Source organism: Triplophysa dalaica, chromosome 3 (genome assembly GCF_015846415.1).
Source record: "Triplophysa dalaica isolate WHDGS20190420 chromosome 3, ASM1584641v1, whole genome shotgun sequence".
Lineage (NCBI taxonomy): Eukaryota > Metazoa > Chordata > Actinopteri > Cypriniformes > Nemacheilidae > Triplophysa > Triplophysa dalaica.
Window position 1 is genome coordinate 119,158 of NC_079544.1, and position 15,670 is coordinate 134,827.

Genomic DNA, 15,670 nt, shown 5'->3' on the forward strand with positions numbered 1-15,670 from the left:
CAATGTGAATGTTGGGTTAATTGCATTGGATCAAGAAAAGGCTTTTGATCGTGTGGATCACAAATATCTTTTTAATGTATTGACGGTTGTTGGTTTTGGCGAAACATTTTTAAATTTGATACAGTTGTTATATAATGGGGCATCATGTATGGTGAAGATAGGGGGCATATTGAGACGGCCAATTCCTATTTTAAGGGGTATTAGGCAAGGCTGTCCATTGTCTGGTCAACTATACAGTTTAGCAATTGAGCCGCTGCTTTTTAGACTTCGAGAAAGACTATCAGGTTTTAATGCACCTGGTTTTTTTTTTGACTCAAGAATGCATCTCTCTGCCAATGCTGATGATATTACAGTTTTTGTAAATAATGCTGAAGATATTAACTGTCTATCTGAGGTACTCAATCTTTACGAGAAAGCTTCATCAGCTAAAATGAACTGGGCAAAAAGTGAAGCTTTTTGGGCTGGTAAAGGGGAGTTCGAGAGTCTCCCAAAGTTACCTGGAGACCTAAAGTGGGGCAGAGAGGGACTTTAATTATTGGGAATTTTTTGGGGGTCAAATGATTATCAAAAGAAAAATTGGGAGGGGCTAGTGGAGAAAGTGTGCACTAAATTGTCTAAATGGAAATGGTTGCTACCGCAGTTGTCCTATAGGGGAAGGGTTTTAGTGACCAATAATTTGGTTGCTTCTACTCTGTGGCATAAAATAACTGTGTTACAGCCACCTGTTGGACTTATTGAGGAAATTCAAAGGCAACTTGTGAATTTTTTTTGCTCTTGACAACACTGGATTCGTGCTGCTGCTTTATACCTTCCGGTTCATGAGGGAGGCCAAGGGTTGATCAACATCAGATCCAGAATTATGGCATTCCGGTTGCAAGCCGCTCAGAGACTGCTGTATCACACAGATGCTTCATGGTTAAAAACAGCTTCTGCTCTTCTCAGGCGGGTCAGAGGCATGGGACTGGACAAACATCTGTTCTTAATGGAGCTCCAGAATGAGGACCGTGTGAATTTGACTGTTTTTTATAAGTCAGTTCTGGAGGCATGGAAGGTGTTTACAATTTCACGTACACCAAACACACAGGCTGGATTATGGCTTTTTGAAGAGCCACTTTTCCTAAATGACTTTTTACCGTCAGGACTTGTGTCCGGACCCAGTTTGCGTGCATGTTTCACTGCTGCGGGATGCACAAAGCTGGGACATATTTTGACCAAGAGCTTAGAGGAATTGAGTGAAAGGACTGGAGTGAGATCTCTGAGGCTGCTGAAACAAGCTACAACGGAAATTTTAAAGTCTTTGCATGCGGACCATAAGATTTTTACAAATGACTCTATAGCAACTGATCAATGGAGAAAGGGGGTTCCTTATGTTTTCCCTTCTCTGAATGTGACTATTGCAGTGGGAGAATGGCAAGATGATGAGAATTGTCTTTTGTCTTTTGAAACCCCTCAGCTTGGAGTTTTTGAGGAAGTGGGAAATAAAGCCCTCTATATCTCCTGTGTGAAGGCATCCAATGCTGGTCGCTTGCATGGAATTGCTTCAAATAAATGGACAGATTTTTTTGGAATTCTTTCCTCCCCTAGAGGCTGCTGGCGGTCCTTATATAAACGCCCCATTGACAAAAGAACGGGCGACCTTCAGTGGAGGATCGTTCATGGGGCGATAGCCACAAACAGATATGTGGTGCACATTGATCCCTCTGTAGGGGTGGGTTGTCCCTTCTGTAAAGATGTTGAAACGGTGTTTCATCTATTTGTACAGTGTGCTCGGCTAAGCGATTTGTTTTCATTTTTATCTCAATTGTTCATTGAAACTGGTGAAGATTTTTCTTATGAAATGTTTATATATGGTCCAAGGTATACAGGAAAAAAGAAAAGTCAGTTGAGTTTACTAAATTTTTTGTCTGGTACAGCAAAACTTGCTATATGGAAATCCAGAAAGAATAAGTTGTTAGGACAGGGTTCTCTGGATGTGTTGAGGATTTTCAAAGGCTTGGTGGCGGCCCGGCTTAGAATAGAACATGCTTATTATAAGATGGTAAATTGTGTAGAATCTTTTATGTACATTTGGGGGATAAATGAGGTCCTTTGCACTGTAGATGATGATGATGATTTAATGCTTGCCTTTTAAAATGTTTCTAATTTTAATATGAATAATATATATTATATTTGTTTTTGTTTTGTGAGTTTGTAATTTTATTGTGAACACCTTATTGTTTAAAATAAAGGTGTATTTAAATTCAAAAAAATTCTCTCTCTCTCTCTATCTCTCTCTATCTATCTCTCTCTCTCTCTCTCTCTCTCTATCTATCTATCTCTCTCTCTCTATCTCTCTCTCTCTCTCTCTCCTCTCTCCCTTTCTCTCTCTCTCAGCGAATGTGTGGAAGTGAGAGCACGCTTGATTTTTTGTTTAAAGGTTAAATCTTTGTTTCTGTTTCCTGGGTTATTTTTTCTTATTTTTTTAGCATGGGTATTTAGTGTATAGGATATATATATTTTTTTTGTATAGAAAAACTTGATAGAGGGAGAAAACCAAGGCGGCTCCCGCGGGTGAGGGAAAGACGTTTTTCTCTATACGGAATGGGTGTAAAGTATAATGGGATAATGGGATTACGATCGAAGATGTTCTTTTGGCAATGGGTGAGATTGTAGGTCATGAAAAAATTGTATCAGCCTCAAGAATGAACAGAGCTGTTGTGGTGTTCCTGAAAGATGAAAAAGCGGTGAATAGTCTGGTGGAAAACGGAATTGTTGTATCTGACACGTGGGTGCAAGTAACGCCATTGCGAGCACATGCAACAAAAGTCACAGTTTTGAATGTGCCTCCTTTCATTTCCAATGAGGAAATTGTTAAGGAATTGAGTTGTTTCGGCAAGTTTGCTGGATCTATGAAAACGGTTCCATTAAGATGCAAAAATGCTGCTTTGAAGCACGTGCTGTCTTTTAGAAGACAAGTGTTAACATGTTTTTAAATGCGACCACAAAATCGTTAGTCATTTCTTTTCACATTCAACATGGTGATAGTTCTTACATGGTGTTTGCAACAACTGGTAACAGGCGGTGCTTTGTATGCAGAGATTTGGGGCATAAAAGTTCACGTGCCCGATTAAAAAACAATGGGAAAATGAAACGAATGTCAGAAATACTGAAGTTCAGGCGGGTCAAAGCGAAATGACTGTGATTTCAGATAAGGAAAAAAGACCAGCGGATGCAAAAATGGTGGTGATTCCAACAAAAAAACTAAAGAAAAGGGGAACAGAAAGTGAAAAGTCGGAGGATTCTGAGGCGGAGTTAGGAAAATCTAAATCTATCTTTTTGCCCCGAGTGGAATCTTCTACCGAATCGACCACTAAAAGCCTAGAACAGAGTTTGGAAGCTGAGGTGAGTGATTTTAATTCATCTATGCGAGCTGGTGAAAATGAAGTTCCAAATGTTTTAAATGTGGATGTTGGTGCTAGGAATAATGAAGATGGTAAAGTGGAGGTGGATGTGGTGGCTGGTGTTAGTGGTTTGCAACCACGTTTGTTGGAAGAAAATGAAGAAAGTGATGAAGGAAAGATGGAGGATTGTGAAAGCATTTCAGATTTTTCCGAAATGGAGTTTAGTCAGTCAATGAATGATGTTTATACCGTAGAGGAATTACCCTTCTTGATGAAACGAAAGGGAAAAAAGTGGATGTTCTGAGATACTTCCCTGATGGAAACAAATTTGTTAAATCAGTAATGAATGCTCATAAGTCAGTTGGCCACGAGGTCATTTCAAAACAAAAACGATATAGTTGAAAAAGGTTTTGACGACCATGCGTAAGTCTAAAAATGTTAAAGAAGAGTTGTCTAAAAAGGAATAAGTATAAAAACACTTAAATCTCTATTTTTTGGTTTTTCTATATCATTTGGTGTTCCTTTCTCTTTCCCCTATCATGGATATTGTAAGAGTTGGATCTTTAAATATTAATGGATTGAGGGATAGGGGGAAACAAGCTCTGCTAACTGAATTTCTTAAATTTAACGAGAATATTGTATTGGTTTTGCAAGAAACACATAGTAACTTAAAAAATGAGCTGGACTTAAATCTCTGGTGAGAAGGAGAAATAGTTTTAAGTCATGGCACAAATGTTAGTGCATGAGTAGCTATCAATTATTTGTTTTTATAAATATTTATGCTCCAAACAAAGGACCGGATAGAATTATTTTCTTTGAAAATTTAGAAGAATGTTTTAAAACTTATTCTTCATATGAATTTTTAATAGTAAGTGGTGATTGGAATGGTACTCTTAATTTTCTTTTAGATAGGAATCATGAAGAACCGGATTTGGTATCGGCCTCTTTTTAAAATCCATTTTTCTTAAGCATGATTTTATAGATGTATGGAGAGAAAGAAATAATGAATTGAAACAAAATACATGGATAAAAGCTTTACAAGGAAGAATAAGTGTAGCAAGACTTGATAGGTTTTATGTTAAGCGTGCAGCGAATAATAGAATAATGGACTGTTAAAAAAAAAATCCATGCTGTTTATCAGATCATCATTTTATTACTAAAAATATTGTATTGACACAGGCTAAATATAAAAAAAATATTTTTAAAAAAATATAAAAGGTTAAACGTAGCTTGTTGAAAGAAAAAGATTTTCATGAGAAATTTGAACTGTTTTGGAATGAATGGGTTTCTAAAAAATAGGAATTTTATGGATTAATACAATGGTGGGATATAGGCAAGACACAAATAAAAGTTTTTTACAGCAGTATACAGCTTTTGCTACAAGAACAATAAGAGACAACATTTTAGAAATAGAAGAATAAATATTTGATATTAAATCTGGTTTGATTCATCATTCAGGTTTTTTTTCACCTAGCACTTTATCAGAAAAGAAAAAATATCTTGAAACTTTGTTGCAGGTGCGGGCAAAATGAGCCCTGATAAGATCTCGTTTTATATCTGTAAATGAGATTGATGCTCCCACTGCTTATTTTATTAATTTGGAGAAAGCGTCAAAACAACAAAAATGAAATGTACTGTTCGCCAACACCCGATGGACCAAAGACTTCTGATGTGAGGCAGATGCGAAAAATTGCAGTTGATTTTTATTCAGAATTGTATAAAAAGAGGAAACTGATGTGGGACAAAGTTACTGCAACAACTACATTATATTTCAAAAGAACAGAAGCAGACTTTGGACAATGCATTTTCCTTTGAAGAATTAACATTTAGACATTTACATTTAGTCATTTAGCAGACGCTTTGATTCAAAGCGACTTACAAGTGGGGTAGATAATGGAAGCAATTAGGACAGCATAAGTACAACAAAAGCATAAGAGCAATCAAAAAGAAGACTAGTCTCATATAGCCTAACACAGTATACGGAACCATTCATTCATACATTTTTTTTTTTTAGAGTAGAGAAGAAAAGAGTAGAGAAGAAAAGAGTCAGAACAGATCAGTCAGATGTTGGAGGAAGAGATGTGTTTTCAGGTGTTTCTTAAAGATGGCTACAGAATCTGCAGATCTTGTAGCAGTGGGCAGATCATTCTACATAGGTGGAACAGATCCGGAGAAGGTGCGCGAGAGAGATTTTTTACCTTTATGGGATGGCACCACAAGACGTCGTTTGTTTGCAGAGCGTAGGGATCTGGCGGGTACATATGTCTGCATTAGCGATTTAAGATAAGGTGGTGCTGAGGCCGTAACACAAATGAAATCAGGTCGAGCACCTAGAATTGATGGACTATCAGGGGAGTTCTCTAAGGCTATGTGGAAATACATCCGAAAAGACTTTTATATGGTTATCCAAGAATCTTTTAAACAAAAACGCCTTCCTATCAGTTGTCAAAAGGCGGTGATAACATTGTTGCTTTATTTGGAAGTTACAAGTTATTTGAAAAATTGGAGGCCTGTGTCTATTTTAACATCTGACTATAAACTAATAGCTCAATTGATGAGCCATGGCTGACCATGCCGCCCAGGGACTTGAGGGAGAGTGTGAACTCTGTGATGTTTTTGATTTCAGAGTTCTGCGTGCACGGCTCGCCTTTTTTAAACGAGACCGGGCCGCCTCTTCCTCATCCTGGGGCTAGCGGTTTGAACTTGCTGAGGCACGGGAGACGGATCCGTTCTCTTGTTTCTGCGGGGTTAGATAGCAACGCCTCGGAGCGTTCCTCTCGCGATACTAAGGCGATTGAGGATCTAATCGGGGCGGTAACCAAAGCAGTTGACAGGCTCCACCTCGACTGGCCGCAGGAACAAGAGGCCCCCAAGGGTTCAAAGCTTGACGACAGATATCTGTTGAGTGGCCAGAGGGAGGAGCCCCATAATCGGGCTCTCCCTTTCATTGAGGATCTCCACGGCGAGCTATCTCGCTCATGGCAGAAACCTCACTCCTCCCGTGTTTTTTTGCCATCGACGTCGATTTATTCGACCATCGTTGGTGCGAAGACACGGGGATACATGGCGATGCCCAGGTTGGAAGAGACGCTGGCTAGCTTGTGACACTGTCCCAGCAAAGCCTCCTGGAGAGTAACTTACTATGGGTAAAGATGTGAAAGATTAAAAATATATAATTGTCTCACAAGCTTAAATGTTTGATATGTTGGCTTTTAAACATTCTTTTTGGCATTGTGGGTAAGATAAAATATGAAGACTTTTGTGGGCTGCCAAGGACTTTTATTATATCAGCCCTGCCCATAAGAGGGATAAGGCGGCCATTTTGGGAGAGGTCTTCTTGTTTGGTGAGGTGGCATGTGTTGGTTAGCATCAGCTCTGGATCAATTGCCGCAATTCTGAGGAACATGAGCTGGGGAATAACTTGGTTTTGAGGGGCCATAAACCAGTGGATTCTACTTTTTCACCTTTGGGGACATTGGAACAATTTTTGGCTTCATCTGGATTTTTGTTACCTGCTTTCCATATCTTATCAGAAAAGGATTGAGACGACCTACTGATAAGTACTTTGATTATTTTTTTCCTGTTCTTTTTACTTGCCTGTGGATTCATTTACTGGAAGCTGCATCCAACGCGTCAATTGAAGAACTGTCATGCATGGGACTATGTACGTTTGAGTCTTTAAATGTCAATAGCCTTGTAACAATTTGGTCAAACGTTTCCCGTGATAGTAATTAAACCCTTCTGGAAAAAGTTGTGTTTGTTATAAGCTATCTCTCCCCTGGGACATCGTCATCCCTGAAAAAGCCTTCTCTTCCCAGTTTAAGTACATCAAAAGTAACTGTAATTAAATTACAGAAAACATATGAGTAATCCCTTACTTTACTTTTTCAAGGGAAAAGTAATTAAAATACAGTAACTAATTACTTAGTAACTAGTTACACCCAACAATGGGCCAGCAGATTCTGCCCTGGGCAGAGGCAAATTTCTGTCCCTCAGAGCAATTCACATCCCGGGGCATATGAATGTGGGAGCAGACTTGCTGTCCAGACAAGCTCTGACAAACGGGGAATGGAAACTCCACCCCGAAGTAGTCAAACAAATCTGGGAAAGATTTTACGAAGCAGAGGTGGACCTCTTTGCTACACGGGAGACAGCACAATGTCCCCTCTACTTCTCTCTGACTCATCCAGCTCCCCTGGGTCTGGACGTGTTGGCCCATACGTGACCCAGACTTTACGCATTTCCTCCGACAGCTCTGCTCCAGGGAGTCCTGGCGAAGGTCCGTCAACAGGGGTCTCGCCTCTTATTGATAGCTCCCCGTTGTCCAAACAGAATATGGTTCTCGGACCTAGTATCCCTCCTAGACAGCTCTCCTTGGGCGATCCCAGTCAGGAGAAATCTTTTATCTCAGGCACAGGGGACAGTGTTTCATCCTCGTCCCGAGCACTGAAACCTCCATGGCTGGCCCCTGAAGGGCACCAGCTGAGAGGCACTGTGCTCCCGCCTGATGTAGTAGAGACTATTCTAAGTGCTAGGGCTCCCTCCATGCCCTTAGATGGAGCGTTTTTGAGAGATGGTGCCTCGCGCACCATGCAGACCCAATTCACTGTCAGATAGTTTCAGTGTTGGAATTTCTGCAAGAAAAACTGTCCTCAGGGATAAGCCCCGGTACTCTCAGGGTTTACGTGGCCGCCATTTCGGCCTGCCACGCCCTGATTGAAAATCACCCTTTAGTTGTCTGCTTTATTCGAGGAGCGAGGCGACTGATGCCTCCTCCTAGAAGGACAGTCCCTCCATGGGACTTAGCGACGGTGCTCAAGGGTCTAGTTAGCACCCCCTTCGAACCTATGGAATCAGTGCCTGTCAGGCTTCTGACCTCTAAAATGTTTTTTCTAATGGCAATCACCTCTCTTAAGAGAATCAGAGATTTGCAGGCGCTCTCGACCACGCCGTCCTGTTTAAATTTTGCCCGTGGGATATTCAAAGCTATTCTGCATCCTCACCCGAGTTATCTTCCTAAAGTTCCGTTCTCCACCGTGTATCCGGTTATTCTTGAGGCCTTTTGCCCTCCGCCGTTCACGACGTCGGAGCAGGAACGATTACACCTACTGTGTCCAGTACGTGCTCTTCAGACTTACGTCCACCGCACAAGCCAGTGGCGCAAATCAGAGCAACTTTTTATATGCTATGGGGCCGCAACAAAGGGGCGGCTGCTACCAAGCAAACAATGTCACATTGGGTGAGGGATGCTATTGCTCTGGCCTATGAGGCGCGCGGTCAAGCTTCACCTCTAGGAGTCAGAGCTCATTCCACCAGGGGGGCTTCTTCTTCCATGGCCTTAGCAAGAGGAGTCCCCTTGCAGCAAGTGTGTGATGCGGCATTCTGGTCCTCTCCGCACACTTTTTTTAGATTTTATAGTCTGGATGTCCATTCCACTTCCGGCTCACGTGTCCTGGAGTCTACATCCCAGAGTCGTGCTTGAGGCCTCCTCTCGGATTGTGCACACACGTCACACAACCTTGGGGGCTCCAGACACTTCCAGTACGGCGGCGTTGGTATTCTCGTTCCCAAAGCGTTTGAAATGCAGCATCGAGTGTGGGTTTTGATAGGGAACGTCTCGGGTTACTTGGCTGTAACCTTGTTCCCTGAAAAAGCGGGAATGAGATGCTGCGCCTCAATGCCGCACTGTAGGCGTAACCGGACGTCCTTTCAGACAAAGTTGGAACCTGATGACGCGTCCGCATTCACAATTATTTATAACCGGCAGGTGCGGGTGTAATTTTGTTGCAGTGTTGGCCTGCTCACCGGGAGACTGCATTCATTCATTTATTTATTTATTTAGAAATTAGATATTATTTATTAGAATGATCTTACTCGTTGTATAAATACCATGCACTGTGCTGTGTTTTAACTTTTCTGTTTTTCCCGTTTGCCCCTGTAAAGCTGCTTTGAAACAATACACATTGTGAAAAGCGCTATATAAATAAACTTGAATTGAATTGAAGTGTAATTTGCCATGTCACCTGCCGAGGTTATTTACAGTTTTTTTCAATTGCTAAGAAGCGTTTGCCAATTCTTAAAATACTTTTTCTAAACTCTTAACACAGCAACACACCTACATCACACAATTAGCCAAATAGTTAATTTTCTGACCAAAACCACAGTTTGTTAAATAAATACAAACTCTACATTTCAAAACCCTTAAAAACTTTTTCAATATACACTTACTCTATCAAAACACTGCAAACCCGTTTCAAAATCGAATCTTTCGGACAAAACTTTAGCACTCGTTTTCTATCCAACATGAACACATAGTCAATCATACCGCAATGACTGTCAAAATACTAACAGTTGGTGGCATTACAAAAACTGCATTTTTGAGCAGAGAGAGAGAGAATTCATGGTGCATTAGATGTGTACAACATAATATCTAAATGTGAAGGAATCATCAATACTTTATAGAATGTACAACTGGGAAAAAAACAGTAAGCGACAGAATTGCACAGTGAAGACTTTATTAGCAATATGAAATTGCTGTCAGTGATCAAAACGAAACAAGGACAAACATACATGGCCTTTGATTTACAGTAAAGTGTGCAAAAGTAGAACAAAAGACTGTCTTTTTTGTGTGTATGTCCATGTAATGGAAAGTCTTCAACACCTGGCTATGTCTCTGATTGAGATTGCAATCAGCTATTGCTTATTCTAATTATCAGTAAATTATCAGTATACCGTAAAAATGCTTATAAGCTGTATGAATATATTTTTAAAATATTTGTTTCAATACTTTGGAGCTGATATTGTTGCAGAAGTAGAGATTTTATACTGTATCTATGGTTTGGAACAATAGGTCTTCATTTCTGGCATGTGCGTTTAAGCTAGTGGTGGGCCGTTAACGGCGTTATCGCGCGTTAAAAAAAATGTCGCCGTTAATCTATTCTCAAAGTTGGGTTGTGAGCTGGGTCTAACCCTAACCCTAAACTGCACTGTACGGGTGAGAACGAGATTTTTCAACTCGCGTGATTCGCGTCATTCGCGGAAGCAGAAGCAGCCTCATCATCTCATAACCAGGGCTTCATTCTCGCCGCCTCATCATCTCATAACCAGGGCTTCATTCGCGCGATTCGCGCAGCAAGTAGGTCTATTGGCTCTTTGCATTAACATATAAATCACTCGCGCTTGAGGCGCCATTCGCGTTTAGTCTGAACACGACATAACGTTACTGTGAAATTACCGCATCAAACGTGACGTGCTAACATGGATGCAGCTATGAAGCTGCCGGGTTTGCTTCAGGAAATATTAATTTTTAAGAAGCTTCCCAATAGAAACATCGACAAGACTAACGTTGTTTGCACCTTGTGCAATGCGGAATTGGTTTAAAAAAAACACTTTCTCTCAACAGGTAGTGGTCTAGCTTTAGTTGAAACCAGTAACTTTGTATTGAGCTCTAATGTATTATGGCTCCTGTATGACAGGTCGCTTGTTGCTCCCTCACTCTTTGTAAGTTGCTTTGGATAAAAGCGTCTGCTAAATGACTAAATGTAAATGTACTGTAGGAGCTCTTCCAGTCTCAAGTACCACCTAAACGGAAATCATCCCTTAGCTAATGCGGAAGTAAACGCAAGTTCATCTTATTGAAATAATTTAATTTTCATCACCAATTATCATAGTAGAACAGCTTTCTCAAGCAGTTTGTGATGCATTTTGGAAACAGGAGATGAGCCCCTGGTCTAATGCGCCACCTGGCTTGAGAAACCCGTTCTCAAAGACTTACTTTTAGTCATTATTTGGGTAGCAAACATATTCTGAATGCCTTCGGCAGAATTCAAATGAGCCATTTTAATCTAGATTAATCTAGATTAATTTTGGAATTAATCTAGATTAATCTAGATTAAAAAAATTAATCTATGCCCACCACTAGTTTAAGCATTTGTAAAAAACACAATATAGATCCATGATTTTGGTATTGGGTATGCTTATATGTAAAGAAAATGTAGGCATTCTAGAAACATGTTAATTGATTGGATTTTGTGTGAAAACAACATTAATTTTGTTAATGGTATGGCCACAACAGACCGATGTTGTGTTAATTGTGTTTAGAGTTTTAAAAATGTGACAATAGATTGGTCAAAGGGATGATAGCAATTGAAAAAAACTGTAAAGCCAAAATAATTTTTGGCGTGTTTGACACACGTGCTTCACAACCGGTCGAACAAAGACTGTTCTCCTATAGCGCTTGAAACGCAGCATCTCGTTCCCGCTTTTTCAGGGAACAGGGTTACAGCCAAGTAACCCGAGACGTTCCTGCTTTACACTCAAATTGCAGTTCTAAAACACCCTTTTTTCAAAACACTACACACAATTCTCTGCTTTTGGCACAATTTTCATGCAGAAAATATCTTGTTTTCACAAGGAACACACTGCCATTCAAATATGCACACTGACTCATCACAAGGGCAAACACACGTCACACAGTTTTACAATTAGCAATCAGAGCTTTAGCATAAAGGACTTTCCGAAATGAGAATAGATAAGAAATCTACTCTCACTAGAAAATTGCAGTGCTGCATATCAATACAGTACTAAATGAGTACAGTAGTACAGTATTGACTGTGGACTGTTCTGTAGGACTGTAAAAATACTGTAAAGTATGTTTCAAGTATTTAGGAAATGTTTACCTACTTTGTATTTACAGTATTTTACTATTTGTTTGGCAGAACTGAAAGATTAACACACAAGGTGGTCGGGAACGTGTTCTGTCTCCTGAACAGAAAACTGAAATCATGAACATGGTCGTAGAAAACAACGCCATAACATTACGGCAAATACAAAGAAAAATAATAGAAAACAATGACATGTTTCAAAATATTGATAGGTTAAGCTTGTAATACTGGACTGTGTCTTGCGCAGAAATCATCTCAGGATGAAGCAGGTCTGCAGGGTGCCATTTGAACGCAATTCAGAGAGAGTCAAAGAATTGCGATATAACTGTGTAAGTGAGTCCCACAATTGATGCATACTCTCAACAGTGTATACAGTAAATTCTTCTGTTGTTTTGTATGTAGCGTATGTGCAACTTTTTGTTGGTTGGGAATGGGATGTACACTGTGTAGATTGTTTTTACGGGAAAAATAAAATAAAATTTTACCGTGTATTTGAGTGTTTTGAGTATAAAAACAATATTCTCAAATATTTAACAACACACTTATGTTTGGACTGTCTGTAGTAAGTGTAACACTGAACCAAAAAAAGGCCTCAGTCATTATGATGAATGGAGAAGTGTTTTACATTGAGCACATCAGTGTTCAGCATATGATGGTTCGTGTGTGTCATTTGAAAACAAAATCCCATTTTTAGAAGAAACAACATTGTTTTGAATGTGAAGTTTCATTTTGCAGGAGAATTGAGGGTTTTTTCCCATTGTGTGTGTTTTTTTGGATTTGTGTGTAGAGTTCTGAGAATATGAGGCATGCTTTCAGAAAATGTGTAAACAATTGAGAAAACTGTAAAATACACGCTGACGTCAACTCCGTGTAGTGTGTGTTTGGGGACAGCGGATGTCTCTGTTCCATTCATTTGAATAACACCGTTTCAGTACAGATGTGATAACATTTCACTTTACATGGATTACACCATATTCCACATGAACCCTGGGCACAGTTTTAAGTGTGATTCATATGTGACCCTGGACAACAAAAACGACTATCGAAATTGAGATTTTGACATAATCTGAAAGTTGAATAAATATGCTTTCTATGGTTGTATGAGTTGTTAGAATATCTGGCAGAGATACAGCCATTTTAAACTCTGGAGAATATTGAGAAAATGGCCTTTGAAGTTGTTAATAAGGGGCACTGTGACAGGAAATTCACTCAAAAAATGAAAGTATTTATATATTTAAGTGTGGAAATTTGCTAAATATCTTCATGGAACATGATCTTTACTTAATATCTTGATGATTTTTGGCATAAAAGAATAATCTGTAATTCTGACCCAAACAATGTATTTCTGGCGTTTACTAAAAATGTTCCCGTGCTGGTTTTGTGATCCAGGGTCATATATAAGGTCCAGACTAACAAAAGAAAGTCAGATGATCAGACCCACATAACTGATATTTCATTGATCAGAAGAGAAAACATGAACACACAAACAGCAAATGATCTGTTCATCATCTGTTCTTCATGGTTTTGAAAGAAGACGTGCAGATCATAATCGATATAGAAATCTCACCTGTTCAAATTCTTTGAGTGTGTGAGTTTGTAGGGGAATTGAATCGGCGCTCTCGCTCACATTATCTACACAACAAACACATCACACCCATCAAAATCAATAATGTTTTTGTATCACATGATAAAGTCTTGATGATGTCTTTGTTCAGCTGAGTGTGTTTCTGTTACCTGTCATAGTTCCTGATGCTCTGCACACGTTTCCATCTCCATCCACAATAAAACCCCTGAGAGACCATAAGAAGATCGTTGACAATATATAATATTACAAATATTCTGTGTTTCTGCTGCGTTTAAGGTTTTAGTGACCCGCATAAGAGAATTTTCAGGATTCTAAGATAGACGCTATATATCATAAATATCAAAAGTTTTACAGTCTGGACAGCCATATTCTGTTCTCATGATAACTGATATCAGGAAATGCATACTAATAGATATTTAACGAGATGAGTTAAAAACAATATAAACCATTTTAAAGTATAGATTATCCCTTTAAATGAACATGAATATTTTAGATCCTTAAAGGGATAGTTCACCCCAAAATCATTCCTTTATTCACCTTCATGTGGTTGTAAACCTGTATATGACTCTTTCTTCAGTAAAACACAAAATAAGATTTTTTTCTTAGAAATGGGTTTGTGGTCAATTAAGCTCTTTCTTCAAGTTCTTCAAAATATCTTGTTTTGTGTTTTGAAGAAGACATGACATGATAGGGAATAAATAATGACACAATCCCTTCAGATAGGCTAATGAAACATATTCATATATTCTACATTTTTCTAAAACCCCGTAATTTCTTGCCCCACCGCCTTTTGTATCTAATAACGAAATATGTGAAGCATCTCTCTCTCATATACAGATAAAAGAGACACTTCATTTTAACAAGTCAGGTTCAAATCGAAATACATCAGCACGAGCACAGCTAATGTTTAAAAATCTGATAAAACACTGCATTTCATTTCCAGAACGCGCGCTCGTGCTCGTCAGGCCTGCAGGTGATGTGACGGTGATGCTGATGAGAGTGCGGATAAACGCACATACATGTGAAACAAACACACAGTGATTCAGTAGGCCTATGTATTTTTCTTATTTCACGAGATGAATAAAAACATTTGATAGAATCAGACTGGATCTCACCGCGCATGTTCAGTCCAGCTCGTGTCATCCGCTCTCTCGGTCCAATCCATCGTGAAAACATCGATCTCATGATCATTCATCTATCTGTCCTCGTGTCGTTATTCACGAAAGAAAGAAACCATTATGATGATGGTGCGTTCAGCATCTCTGCGCGTGACTGAGGACAGGTGATGCGCGCCCCCGCCGTCTCGAGTAGGCTGGGTCCTGTGCGGATCTCACGCGGCTCTCCAACATTCTGTCTCATCTAAGTTACCTTTGACCTACATCATCACCTACATTTTGCATTATTATACAACGAAAAATATCACTTACTCTCCTTACTAATGATAAAGAATGGTATTATTGTTATTATTATATTTCTTTATGACATTTCTATTTTATAATATAGGCTAAAAAACTACCACAGTACTGTAGTATCTATGCAGTAATATTTTATGAGTGCTCGCAGAGTTAAGAAACAAAACCAAGCAAAAAAAAAATTAATATTTTTGAAATCATTTGAAAGATCAGATGGAGAAATTGTATACGTGTATAAAACTGTTAACAGCAACACGATTTTGAATTGGCCCTCAGGAAAACTAACTCTTGACTACAAATAAACAAACAAAGAAAACACAATAGTTAAACCATGGTAACCACAAAATGAACCATACTTTTACTACAATAATAGTGATACAAATCGTAATAATTAATTTGCCGAAAAAAGATGGAAACTACAATTAGCCTTCTTACTGTAATAAAACCATGTCAGGGGGAATTACATAACTCTCACAAAACTCAAGCTTTTCATAACGTCAAACTTCTTTATTTGCAGTACACGAAAACACCAGCAGGTGTCACAACAATCAGAAGTGTTTATGTGTGTAATCGTTCTGTTGCACAAACTAATATCAGTGTTTATGTCTGGTCCTGTAGATGAAGTCCCTC

The 15,670-nt window shown here is 39.2% G+C and overlaps 1 protein-coding gene across 1 annotated transcript in view; it reads right to left on the bottom strand.

Annotated features, from left to right (window-relative positions):
* wu:fj49a02 (myomegalin) overlaps positions 1-14,931 on the bottom strand; it is an 89,151-nt gene extending 74,220 nt beyond the window's left edge. The window contains exons 1-3 of the mRNA XM_056743138.1: positions 14,744-14,931; positions 13,778-13,833; positions 13,611-13,675 (exon numbers count right to left, since the gene is read on the bottom strand). Of these exons, the coding sequence (XP_056599116.1) occupies positions 13,611-13,675; positions 13,778-13,833; positions 14,744-14,823 (201 nt within the window). The 5' untranslated portion in view covers positions 14,824-14,931. The remainder of the gene's footprint in view (positions 1-13,610; positions 13,676-13,777; positions 13,834-14,743) is intronic.
* Between the last annotated feature and the right edge of the window lie 739 nt (positions 14,932-15,670).